This window comes from Diadema antillarum, unplaced genomic scaffold (genome assembly GCF_040938485.1).
Source record: "Diadema antillarum isolate AM-2024a unplaced genomic scaffold, OU_Dant_1.0 seq00000618_RagTag, whole genome shotgun sequence".
Taxonomy (NCBI): domain Eukaryota; kingdom Metazoa; phylum Echinodermata; class Echinoidea; order Diadematoida; family Diadematidae; genus Diadema; species Diadema antillarum.
Window position 1 is genome coordinate 474,102 of NW_027271541.1, and position 13,360 is coordinate 487,461.

The following is a 13,360-nucleotide window of genomic DNA, read 5'->3' on the forward strand; positions in this document are numbered from 1 at the left end:
TTTAAAAACATTGCCCGTTCAGGGAAACCCTGTTATAACAAGCCTGCTTACAACAAAGTACTGCTTTTAATGGGATGAATTCGGCAGTCCTAATTTTCCATCACTGTTTCTAGCTGGTCTCATTTTTAGTACATTTACAACCAGGTACTTGGTTTTAGTGAGGTATCATAGGCGGTCCTGGCGACCTTGTTGTAGCGGGAGTTTCCTTGTATTCTCAAAGCAGATGAGATCCCAACCAGGTCTAGATCTCTGTGAGTTTGTGAGTTAGTGCACTTCATGTAATTCACAGATTCACACAAGATCAAGTGCCGCCCTCTCCAGTCCAAAGAGAATCTTCAAATTCTGCAACCCTCACCCCCTTCACCATTCTCCACGAAAGAGAATTTCTTTAGCTGTGAATCTTCTAGATACAATGACTCTCCATAATGAGCGGAATTTCTGTTGATTTGAGGTCAGTTACGGCCTTTTGATAAATTGGTCAAACATTGAAGGTTGATGCCTGTTGTCCCCCCCTCCCGAGTAGTTCAGCCATGCCAAATGCTTTTGAGACTATTGTAGTACTTTCGTCGTAATCAAAAGTCAAATAATGTGTGGTGATTGATGATGAATCGGCAGTCTGGAATCACAAGGGGAACCAGCTCAAGACATGCTGTTGCAATATTTGGGCCAGAGATTTGTTTCTATTTCCCTCATTAAAGGTACTTTATTATCCACAAACACCAAATTTCACACTTTTATGATTGCACATTATCCGCAAATTGAAATTCACCTTGTACATTGTGCATGCATCAATGATTTAATGGTTGTGATCAAAAGTACACTACTGTAACTACCCTCCCCCCCCCAAAAAAAAAAAAAAACAGAAGTAAACCAAGCTCTGCACATAAATCATGCAAGTCATGGAGCTTGTCGTAGAATGTGCTTTGCTACGTCACAGTCAACGACTCTTCTTTTATTCTGACGCAAGTGGAGTCTTTAGAGGCAGATAATCATGAGATTGTCTCTCAGCCAGGTTTCTGTTTCGCTTGCATAAAACTTGTCTCATTGTTTGGGTTGCGTGTTTAACTTAATGACTTGCGGGTTTAATTATGCTACCCATAAAGTCCTTGCACTATTGTCAAGTAGATAATATCATCTTGTCGTTGTCCCGTAGATGATATCATTTTGTCGTGGTTTAGACGAGTAACTGTAAATGTTACTCTCTATCCACACTTCTCAACCTTTTCTAACCCGAGGCCCACTTTGGCTCCTACAAAGTTTTTTTTTTTTGATGCCCAGTGACATGTGTATATCACATGATATTATGGGAAGACATCACGGCGCACGGTCTGAGAGGCACTGCTCTTTTTCCTGTAATGGAAAGGTAACTGGTTATAATGATTAAATATGTATGAAATGAGGTAAAAAGATACTAAGTTTGCCAATAGCAAGAAACATTAATGGTAATCTTGTAGAAAGCACACAAGTATTGCTGATTTCAGGATCAAATATGAATTAAGCAATGTAGAGGCTTTGGTGATTCTGAAGCAAACAGTGGTATGTGACCAAAACTTGGTTCAAAAGAGAGAGAAGTTTTTGTATTCTGTCTTGAATGCTAGCAGATACCAGCAATTAAGAATGGAAATACAAGCAAAGAAAGATTAAATGCAAGAGTTAGCAGCATCAAACCATAAAATGTGTTTCTTGGGGCTTGATTTGATGAAGACTTGGCATGCAGTCTGGTCCCTCCAGAATATAATGATACAGGATCTCCAGGTATTGGCATAGGCAGATCATGTTTTACAAGTGTTTTGTGAAAGGCCCAAAATGGATGGATAGATTTATTTACTATTATTTTTTTAAAGCTACTTTACAACCATCGTACCTTAAGGCCACTGCAAACTATACAACTTTTGGTCGCGTGACTGACAGACATTGGATCTGAAATGAACAAGCATTTTTGTTCCAAGGCTGTTGTGATTTATCTCAGATCCAAAGTCAGTCGTGCGACCAAACTGTATAGTGTGTGGTGGGCTTTACCCATCATAGATCAATCGTACTTGGCCACAAATCTGTAATGGTTTAACTCTTGCTATTTTTTGCTTTTTAGCCAGAAGTAAGAACTTTCTGTACTGTAAGTCACACTCGAGCTAGCTTTTGTGCGTCGGTAACTTTTTTTGATGGAGCTCTTGAGATTCCCAGGGCCCCATTTCATGAAAGATGTTACGATAAGCAACTCTTGCTAGAATAGCAACTTCCCGAAGCAACAGCCAATCAGGAAGCTGAATTCTTGTCATTACCATGGCAATTGCCATTCCAGCAAGAGTTTATGAAATGGGTACTCTGATGCAAATGCAGCTTTAGTAATGGCTTACAACAGTGCAGTGAATGCACTGCATATTTTTGTTCAGTACGTAATACATACATCAGCAGTGGTATCCCATGTGAAGTTTTGAAAAGTGAAACTTTTCAAAGTTGCAGTGGTAATCATAATGATGAAGAAGCAAATTGTGGTCACTCAACAGAAAGTCTGAACAGCGTCATGATTGCAAAGCGAATGCATGATTGGTGTTCTTGCAATTCTTATTAACTTAATTCTTGTGAACGCTTGTTTGAAAAATGTATAGAGGAGGAGGAGAGGCAAAAATGTTTGCGTTATGCCGTTTTTCTGTTCAAGCTTCATGAAAAAGTTAATTGTAGGAAAAAAAAAAGCAACATCATTATGTGGATATTTTGGCAGAGTATATAAAGGCATCTGCTCATTGTTGTGTAAATAATGAATTTTATATATTTCAGTTGTGAGAATTAAAGTATGAACTGCTGTAAACTGATATGTTGCTTCAGTTTCATTCCTGTTCCTTCCTGTGCATGTTGGCAGAGATTAGAAGTGAATCTTTTTCTATCTCTTTTTTTTTTTTTGACATTGCCTCTGGATATGTGGCCACAGATTTGAATGTTATGAATAAAAACTAGGAAATGTAGAGGTATACGACTGCAATTGAACCACCCATTGCAGGTGTTGATCAAAATCCAATTTTTTATGCTGATGTGTGTGTGTGTGTGTGTGTGTGTGTGTGTGTGTGTGTGTGTGTGTGTGTGTGTGTGTGTGTGTGTGTGTGTTTGTGTGTGTGCATGTGTTTATGCACTGTACTCTTTTTTGGGGGAGGAGGTGGGATTTGTGTTGAAATTATATGTGACTTTTATCAGTGCATATTTGTTGGTTGAACATAAGAAAAGAAAATATACTTCCACCGAGATACTGTATAGAATTTCTTGAAATTACTGATGTACATTTATATTTTCATTCAGGCCGCAACCAGAGGTGATGAGGGATGCACATGTGAAATCCAGACTGCATGGATGAATATACAAATACATAATACACATCAATGAGGGCATAAGTAACAATTTCCCACACAAGATCCCCTTGGAGCAGTCCAACACAGTGATGTGTGTTATTTGTTTTATAAAATGATGAAGCAGATCCTTGTTTAATAAAATTCCACTGCAGCTATTTTCGTGAGTAAAGAAATTAAAATCTCATTGATACCATACATTGCAGCATGAAAATACTGATGACTTGTCATTTTACTTTACTAATGGTGATCACAAGCAAAATTACCGGATTCAAAGCTAAATGCCTGGTCACATGTATGCTCTCAACCAATCATTTGTGTGGGATCCGCTTCATCATTTTATAGTATTTTCTAATGATGTGCTTGGGGAATGACTATGTGGACAGCATGTTCTGAAACAGGGAACTGTCTGAAGGGAAATTTACCCACCAAACTTTAGGGAGTCAATAACCCCCACGATAAAATACTCCTTATACGCAATTTAGTTTAAGACAATACAGTCTACACATGTATTTCTCTTTGTGAACTTAGATTGTTCGAGTTTTAGTACTCCAGGCAAACTGAAATGGTCCAAAGACCAGTGAATATCAGATGAAGTTTGATCTATGATAAAAACCTAATGATATAGGGTGAGGAAAGGGCGAAGGAGTACAACGTACAGCAAAAATGTCAGAAAGATGGAGAAATGTGAAAATCAGAGAGAAACATGGATTATGAGGAATAAATTTTATTTGAAATACACATTTTTCTGGGGCCTCCCCTTCATCAGTGATGGAAAGTGCTTATAAATGAAACCCAAATATGACAGATGGATTGAGGAAATGCAGCAATATTAGTAGAACACATCAGCGAAGTTTGAGGAAAATCAGACAAGTCGTTAAAAAAAAAATCATGAATTTTAAAAAGTTTTGTGCTACCATTGCTGGACAAGAAGACTACTGCAGTCCATGATGTCATATATAAAGATGTAATGAAAATATAAGGAGAAAATGACAAAATTTCATTCTTTTTTCTTAATTATAAGGCACACATTCCCTTCACTTGTTATTGACAAAAGTTAAGGATAAGAATCCTCCTGCTTTCTGCAAGAGGTAAATCGAGAGCTCTTTCATTTAATATGCCAGAAAAGTGAAAATATGTTGAATTTTCTTTAAATTTTCTTGATATCGTTGTCCATTATTGACTTTCACTAAATGTTGTAGTCTTCTCATCCAGCGATAGCTGCACTAAATCACTAGAATTTCCTAATTTTTCAACGGACTGTCGAACTTTCCTCAAACTTTGCTTTCTACCGATCCTAGCAAAAATTCCCTCAATTCACAAGTTATATTTTTGTAATGAACATTCTCTAATCTTTTGGCACAGTCGTAAATAAAAATGTTCGTGAGATAAAAGCGCACAATAAACAAACCGCGCGCCGTCTGTAAAATTGTGAAGCGAGCTCGTATGTGCCATCGCAATGCAATGCATAAGCACAGCAGGGAACGCGCGTACAACGAGCGAGCGAGATGTGCATGCTTTGCATGCACGTACTGTGCCGTGCTCAAGTGTGTGTGTGTATTATGTGAGATGAGGCATTGCATTTGTTGTGTGTAATAACCATTGTACCAGTGTGCGCAAAGGTTTCTGCTGGGCGTACATCAAATTGAATGATAAAATCGTTGATTTCCTCATTGGATTTCTTTGGATATTTTTTCGTGTACTCCATTAATTCACGTCTACGGAATTTTGGCATTTTCACTATCACGGTGGACCGCCAAAATGGCCGAGAGGGGCATGGACGTTTCCCAGTTTCAAATACCAGCCCACGTTCAGGTGTCGCTAGCTGAACTGGAACAGGAGTTGGCCGAAGGTAAGGGCCCAGTGTACCAGCGTCGCAGTCGAATAGCCAGCGCTGCGCTTCAGGCGCTGTGTCTTGTTTCGCAGCTAGAATTTTGTTGTTTAATTTATGTCGATATATCCGCCTTGTTCCTTTGTTACTCTGGTTATGTTAAGATACATGCACTTACTCATGTGTGAAGATCTTTGTGCAATTTCTCAAATTTCGACTGTAGCATAGTGTATTATCGTGCTAGATTCTGTCAAAACAAAAGTTGATTCTGTTGCATTTCCTGATCCTGTGCTGTGGCCTATCGATGACGATGTATCACACCAAGCTATTCACTCTAGCAATCTACAATGTAGTTTATAGTTTTTGTTTTTTGTTCTTTACAGCATACAATGGTATAGAGTTCTATAGACAGATAAGATAGTACCTGTAAATTACCTGATTTGGCAATCCATGGCTTTTTTTTTGAGCAATGCACAGTTATGACCTCACAAAACAACACCTCTTGTTCATTTTCAGTTTCTCCCTCGGATCATGTTTCAACTTTCCCATAGTAGATCTATGCAACTCTCCTCCTTTTTTGTCCATAAATAGTGAAATTGATTATTGCCATACAGTACACCATAAACATTGCATTGCCAAATGAATATGGGAATTGCATTTAAGAGTATCTAGCTCTATACATTACAGGTCTGGCCTACTTGTGGCTCGCTACTACCCTTATCTATGATTTGTATGTGTGCGTGTGTGTGTGTGTGTGTGTGTGTTTGGCTGAAAATTAACCATTTTAAAGTCATTGTCACAGTATTAAAGGTGGCTGTCATCTCTTTCGCATGATGTACATGGATAGATGTACAGGAGTTGACTTTGTTGTTGTTTTCTTCTGATGTACAGAAAAGAAGTAGTTCTAATGGGGGGGGGGGCAGGGCTACATTTTATGGTAGCAAATATGCAATGTACAAAATGTGTATCTTCTCCAGAGTGACACACACACACACACACACACACACACACAAACAAAAATAAGGTAAAGGTAGAAGTAGAACCGACTGAAGAGAGAGGGAGAGAAAAAAAGAATATGAGCTGCAAAAGAGAAAAATATGGAGTTCATGCTGTTTAATCTTGGATTTGATGGGTACATGTCTGTGTGACGTTTTCAGACCACATTGTGCAGTCCAAGATATCACTGATTTATGACAATATAAAGGGCATGAAAAGTGTGCATGTCTCCATGTTTACATGTCTGGTTATTATTTTGCATTTACATGTAGCTCATTCTCATCTTGTCTTTGCTTTAATTATAATGAAAAGAGTATAAAATGAGTTAACACTGTAACAGGACTAGGAAACGACAAATTGTATTTCCTATTCATTAACAATGCAAATATTTTGTTGATCTTTAATGTTCTTTTTTTGTATGAAAAGCATTAAGTTGCTGTTTTGTTTTGTTTGGTTTAGTTTTTAATTGTGATGCACATGGCAAGATCAGGCTATGCAGTTATGTTAATACCTATTGTATCTTGTACATGTTATACACTGTAATCACTGTTTGCCCCATTTTTCTCTCTTTCTCTTCTTTCTTTAAAACAACAAACAAATCACTGTGTATCTAGCACATGAATTCATTCAAAATTGGAAATCACGATTTCTTTTTTTTCAGATCTCAAATTTCTGTCATTTAGGGCTTTCAATGTAGTGGATCTACATATGTACACTGTACCCCACAATAAATGTAAATACTGTACATAATAAAAATTACTTTCTGTTTCATGTACAGTACATTCCCGCATACTATCCACTAATTTGGTCTTGGACTATTCTTAGCAGTTGTGCAATTACAAGCTGTATGTCCATGTCTGCATTTCATAACATATTTTGTATACTAACATACTAACATATTTTGTATACCTTTGAATACCATTCAATAACTTTTTGGGGGGTGGATTTTGCATGCCTCATAAGGTTACACACTGTAAACACTAATTTGTTGATGCTGTGGATGAGTAAAAGATATGGAATGCCAACTGATTCATTTTCACTTGTGATGAAACCACTCACTGTAACATGCTATTGTCTAAAATAAAAGATAAGAGGAAATGTGTGAGTACATGTGTAGATCAGATTTGCATGAGTGAACAGAGGATTCTTCCATTAATAGACAATAAGGTGAATGATGAGATTATGGGTTTCGCTACATGTACCTTTCTTTGGTATACTCAATAGCTACTACAGTATATGCAGCTTCTTTTGGCTGGCTGGCTGTATTTCTGACCAAAGATCCCTATTCAAACCTCTCTCCAAATTTATGAGCAGCTGAGAATAAGTGTAAATTTATGATAGTGCTGAAAGGAAATTGTGTAGGGGTAGCCTTGATTCGTGTAATCCCAATCCTGTGTTGTGTGGCTGCATGTATACACCTGTACATTGTAGCTTCTTTTTCCAATTTCTTTGCTTGAGTGTTATGTTAGCTTTAAGTGTTGAAATGGAGATTTGTGTTTCAACTAAATATTGGGACTACAAAGATGTACATAAAGTACTTTTGAGTGTTGAATAGAACTACAAAGTACGAGAAACTCTTCATTCATGTTTCCATCATGAATACAATTGTAATTAACAAAAGTATCCATTGTACATGTACAGTCTGGACAGCATAGGATATGCAGGGTACAGATAATCACCTTCCAGCAGCCAGTGCCTTCAGATATTACTTCTTGTGCACCAGACAAACAGCAGACATTACACATACACAGGAGAAAGTAAGGGCTTTGTTACATATGATAACCTGTCTGGATGGTACTTCACAAGTATCACAGGCTCAAATCAGCGCAGACCTAGAAAGGAAGCCCGACTTCCATCGAGGGAAGGTTGATAATTTCCTCTCTCTCGCACTAGCATGAAGTCCCCAGTGCACAGGGTCGCCCCGGGTGCAGCGCGCGGACATCACACTGTAATGTGCAGGATATCGAGGTTAACCCACTCAGTGCCGAAGACACGGTATGCAAATAAGATGCCGATGGTGATCACAGCTCCATAGGGGAAGGGGAGCCAATCAAAATACGACGGACGGAGTACAATTTGTAGTCCTTGAATTTTGGAAAGGGCTTAAAACTATGGGATATTATTACACAAGATTTGTTTGTGATTTGAACCAGTAAATGGGTAACATATAGTGTGTGGTTCCACGGTACATACAAATTATGCATCCCTGCCTGTGTTTAATTGTCCTTACAGCTGTACATGTATGTCTCAGACATTCACAATAGCTTGTAGCACCAGATGATGCGATATCAATCTGCCTACATTGTACATTGTACCTAGATGTAACAGAGACTCCAACTCTCCCGTTTTCGACGGGAGATCTCCCGCCGAAAGCCCATTTTTGCAAAATCTCCCGTTCTCCCGTTTGAGATTTGATTTCTCCCGCCCTGGCTCTGTGTCTCCCGGTGGAAAGGATTTCTTACTTATTTCTATTGTATGTTGAAAAAATAAGCCTTAGATAGCACCAGAGAACACAGGTCTAGAACCCAAGGAACTTCGCGCCTCGCATACATCAACTTAGAGTCTCCCGTTTGCTAGGGGTTTCGGGCGGGAGAATCTCCAGATCAGAAGGTGCTTGGGGTTGGAGTCTCTGATGTAAACTTATCTACACTCTGTGTATTATAATGCTCATATTTTGCTATTCTTCCATCTTTCTTCCTTTTTTTTTTTTTAGCCCACTGACACCTGAACATGATAGCTGTTCAAGTAAATCTATTCCCTCTTTGTTTATTAAACTGTAAACAGGAAAGTACAACTGTATGTTGTTCGTTTTGGATGTAAGCTACAGAGTACAGTACATACATGTACTGTGTATAATGTTTTAAAAATCAAGCAGTATGAAGACACCTTACCAGATGAAGATGTAATGAGATATTGAGAGTGCATCACGGTCATTTGATCGTGCAGAATATTAATGAGGGGAGGCTTTCTCCGACATCATTCTTTATATTACTGTACGTGCATCATGGCAATGGGCATCGCCAGCAAATCCCACCGCTGTGTTTGCAAAAGGTCACTGCATTATGAAAGATGGTTTGGGAGTTGGGGATGCCCAAAAGGCAACTGTGCAGTTGGCGTATGTACCATTTTAAGAAACATTTGAAGGTGTTTATGGCCCCTGGGGTGGCTGATGTTGCTTTGTAATGCTTTGAAGAGGAATAGATTTATAATTTGTATAATCGGTCACCAGAAAGGTACACACACAGTGTATTATGTCACATATATTTTTTCTTTGTCCAAGCTGACTATTGCTGGTTAAATTCTGGGAAACTTACATCCTGTACCTTCACTGTGTCGTGCTCAAAAATATGAAGAAAATTAATCTAGAATTATTGCTCGCAAATGTTTTCAAACTCTCCAGGTTCTGTTTGCATTTTTGTGGAGTGACTGAGTTCAAAAAGTTCAGGTTGTTGCATGATAGTTTGGGTTGTCAGTCAGCTGCTTTTGTACACTTTTTGAAAATATCTTTCCACAAGTGGCATCAGCATGACTATAAAAGTGGAGGGATGCCCCCTTCCCCTTGTTTTCTTGCTTTTCGCATGTTACATGGCACAGAATACTACACCATAGTAAGTGCCTCGATTGAAGACACACATATCACCATCTAATAATTTCTTTTTCCAGTTTTGTCATATGGGGTGTTGGTTCGCATTGAGAAGAGCTTGTCACCTTCACTAATGACGCACATGAAGAGCTAGGTAAGGTTAGGTCAGGTACAGGTAGTGCTGGAAACAACACGGGACAGTTGTGATGCACATACACGTAGTGATGAATATTTTACATATCCAGTTTAAAGGTACAGTACTGTACCTGTTTAAATCTACATTGTTGTAGCAGGCTCCAATTGGCGGTGTATCCTCTGTTCCTGATGCTCTTGGATTTCTTCGTCTAGACTTTGCCACCTTCCTCTGGCTAGAGTTGCAATGTGGTTTCACCTTCCCCAGAAGAGTGTGTTCTTCTATTTCATGTTAACTAACTATCTGCGATAGTATTATCATTATTTCTTTTTTCCTTTTTGTTAATTATTCTTTTGTACAATGTACTTTGGGGTTATTACTATACGTACATGTGTATGCAGGGAATAATTTTCCTGGTATCGCATCGCAATTTGCTATGCACTTTTACACCACTGCTACACAAACTATCTTTTGTGTAGCAGTTTTCTTCCATAGAAATGTACAGGATACCATGTGAAATATTGTTCATCAGCTGAAATTGCTAATCAAATTTGAGTTTGAAAATTATTCCCTGGTATGTAACTTAACACAGTGGTAAACCTTACAGGTATCAAGGACGTGGGAGTGAATAAATTTGATGTTGAAATGCAGTAGATACCAAATAATGTATTGTAAAGGTGGACATTTTTGCAGTGTGGAAATTTTTGTGCATTTCGTGCAGCCAGAAGCTAGCGTGATGATAAAGGCACGCAATGTATATAAACTTGCCATATTTTCCATTGTGTGTTGATTCCAATTATTCCATAATTTCAATCTAGTGTTTAGGCTCTCATGGGCAAGCTGTAAACTGTATCACAGTTCAGGAAGATAAACTTCAAGCCAACATAAATTTAAATGTGTGGGACTGAGCAGCCTGTCTGTATTGACAAAATTGAAGACGGCATATGGGAATTTGCAAAAAATTAATGTCCAGGGTGAGATCGATTTGAATATAAAAGAGCTTTGAGGTAGCAAAATACGTCGTACAATCCGATTGTACAGCTCTGTATTTTAGGCTAATACAATGGGTTTGCTGGCACAGTTGTATTTCTCCAGTCTGACTCAATAAAGCTGCGTAGCATAAGGGCATTTATAACCCGATTTATAATGACAGTTTATTTTATGCATTTGCCCTATGATGAATTCAAAGAGGTCTGTATGAATAGCAGATTTATGCAAAATCAATGAAGTTTTTCCCCACTTCATGGTACTGTGAGTTTTTCCACATGACTACCCGCCTTTGTTTGGCTCCTCTGTGTCAAACACACTGTGTCAACAATGGCATACAATGGCACATGCACAGAACTGGTCTACAGTGTACATCTTTTAACACACTTCTACTTGGTTCTGTTTTTTGATAACAAGATTTAGCCAAGTTGATACCCCACCCTCCAAATTTACCTCTGTTATTGTCAAGTTGTAGGCATAGCCAAAATTTGAATCATTTCCAACCGTTAAAAAAGTTGGTTTCACCATATTGTACATTGTAGAGGTGTCATCCTGTTGGCTGGGCAGATAGTGTGTCTGTGATGGAAATTCTTCATATTTGTTTGTGAGTGAGGGTTAAAATAAGATACAAAATAAGGAAATAGAGAGTTTTTTAATTCCTATTGTAATCATCTAAAATCAACAGCACAAAGATGATTTGTAGTATCTTTGATGATTTGAAAACACTGTGATAGACTATACTGTAGCCTGTCGGACCACATTGTCCTTGAATTGCTGCGAATTTTGATGAGGGAAAAGATTGGGGTCTGGTAGTAGTGGTAGACTATTCGCCGAAGATACCTCTAGAGACCAAGTAATGGATCGATTTGAACTGCAGATTCATTGTATACATGTGGCTCTGTTTATGTGCGGAAACCTGATCTTGGCACGAGTCAAAGTCCAAACTCATATCACAACATGCAAGGCAGTACCGATACAGATCAAAGTCCAGGTTGGGGCTCTAAAGTGTATAGAAATCAGAGAACTTGGTGTGAACTCTTTTTTTTTTTTTCAAATATGTATCCACCAAGGAAGACAAGGCAAAATTGCTCCAGAAAGATACTGGTGTATAAAGGCAGGGAAAGAAACGTACAGGGCCCATTCCACATTGGGAATATGTGAGGACAGTAAACTTTGCGTTTCCATCCACACTGCAATGAAAACGTACAGTGCTACCACACTCTAGAAATTTTTTAGTGTTTTTTCGCTATTTTGGGCGTGTGCGATGGACTCAGCAGTCTCCATCCATGCATCTAGGAATGTTACATTAACAGTTCACTGGCCATGTCATGGGGGGGGGGGGGGGGGGGGCGGGTCTGCGATAGGAGAAAATCAATTCCATGATGTAAAATGATAAATTATACATTGTGTGCATTTTCTCACTATGTGTTCATGTCACTGGAACAGGCTTCAGCATATCACATTGTGTATGACCCTGCCAAGTTTAAGAGCATACCTCCTTTAGAAAGCACGCATTGTACCTGTAGGGTATTTCACGTCTGACCTCTGACCTCTGACCTAATGTACACTGTACTTGTCATGGAAATTCGCATAGTCGGCATGCAGCATGCAATGCATGTACAATACATGGAACAGTTATGAATCACCAACAAATGCTACAGTATGGGACCGTGTCTGCACAGTAAACTTTCTAATTAATATAAACCCCAAAATGTGCTTTGCAAATACTGAGCGGATATTATACAATTACTGTATGTAGGCCCATCATGTCTGTTTGTAGGAAACTGTTACATTCTGCATAGCCAAATGATATAAATGTACGCTGTGTAGGACTACACTGTACATGGTACGTACATGATGTATGTAGTCATGTTGGCTGTGATATGAGGGAGGTTAATCACTACATAATAATTGCTACACTACATGTACAAAATGTATGTGTGTGTGTGTGTGTATGTGTGTGTATGGTGTCCTTGCTAGCAGGTGCATTTTGTAATGTGAGCCTCACATTCTCTCGAGAGTCGGGTGTATTCTCAGATTCATTAGCTTGTCTGCTGGAATCGATTTATGCCCACATCATTAATCTCCCACTGATCACAGCCAAACTCTCACTTGCAATGCTTGCAGAGAATACAGTATTATATACAATGTGCCATGGAGGATGGTCGGAGAAGAGGGAAGAGAAACATACATGTCGCCCAGGTACACAACTGTATGCTGAAATGAATAAATTCCATTATGCCTTCATGAGAGATTTTTGAAAAAAAAAAAAGCCTCTGAAATGGTGCAAAGCTACAAGATTATGTAAGCTACAGTATAATGGGCATCTCATAATCATATGAAAGAGGATCTTGTATAGAATGTGAGCAAACAAAAATTAGACTAGAAACTTGCTTTTTTGTTACAAAGAACATTTGGTCTTTTTTGAAGACGTTCTGGTAATTCCTATGAAACTAATTTACATGTACCCTCAAATACCTTCGAAAAAAAACCAA

At 38.5% G+C, this 13,360-nt stretch overlaps 1 protein-coding gene across 1 annotated transcript in view; it reads left to right on the forward strand.

The window, feature by feature from the left end:
* The first annotated feature begins 4,951 nt into the window (after window positions 1-4,951).
* LOC139736001 (disco-interacting protein 2 homolog C-like) overlaps window positions 4,952-13,360 on the forward strand; it is a 149,799-nt gene continuing 141,390 nt past the window's right edge. The window contains exon 1 of the mRNA XM_071646750.1: window positions 4,952-5,187. Within this exon, the coding sequence (XP_071502851.1) occupies window positions 5,097-5,187 (91 nt within the window). The 5' untranslated portion in view covers window positions 4,952-5,096. The remainder of the gene's footprint in view (window positions 5,188-13,360) is intronic.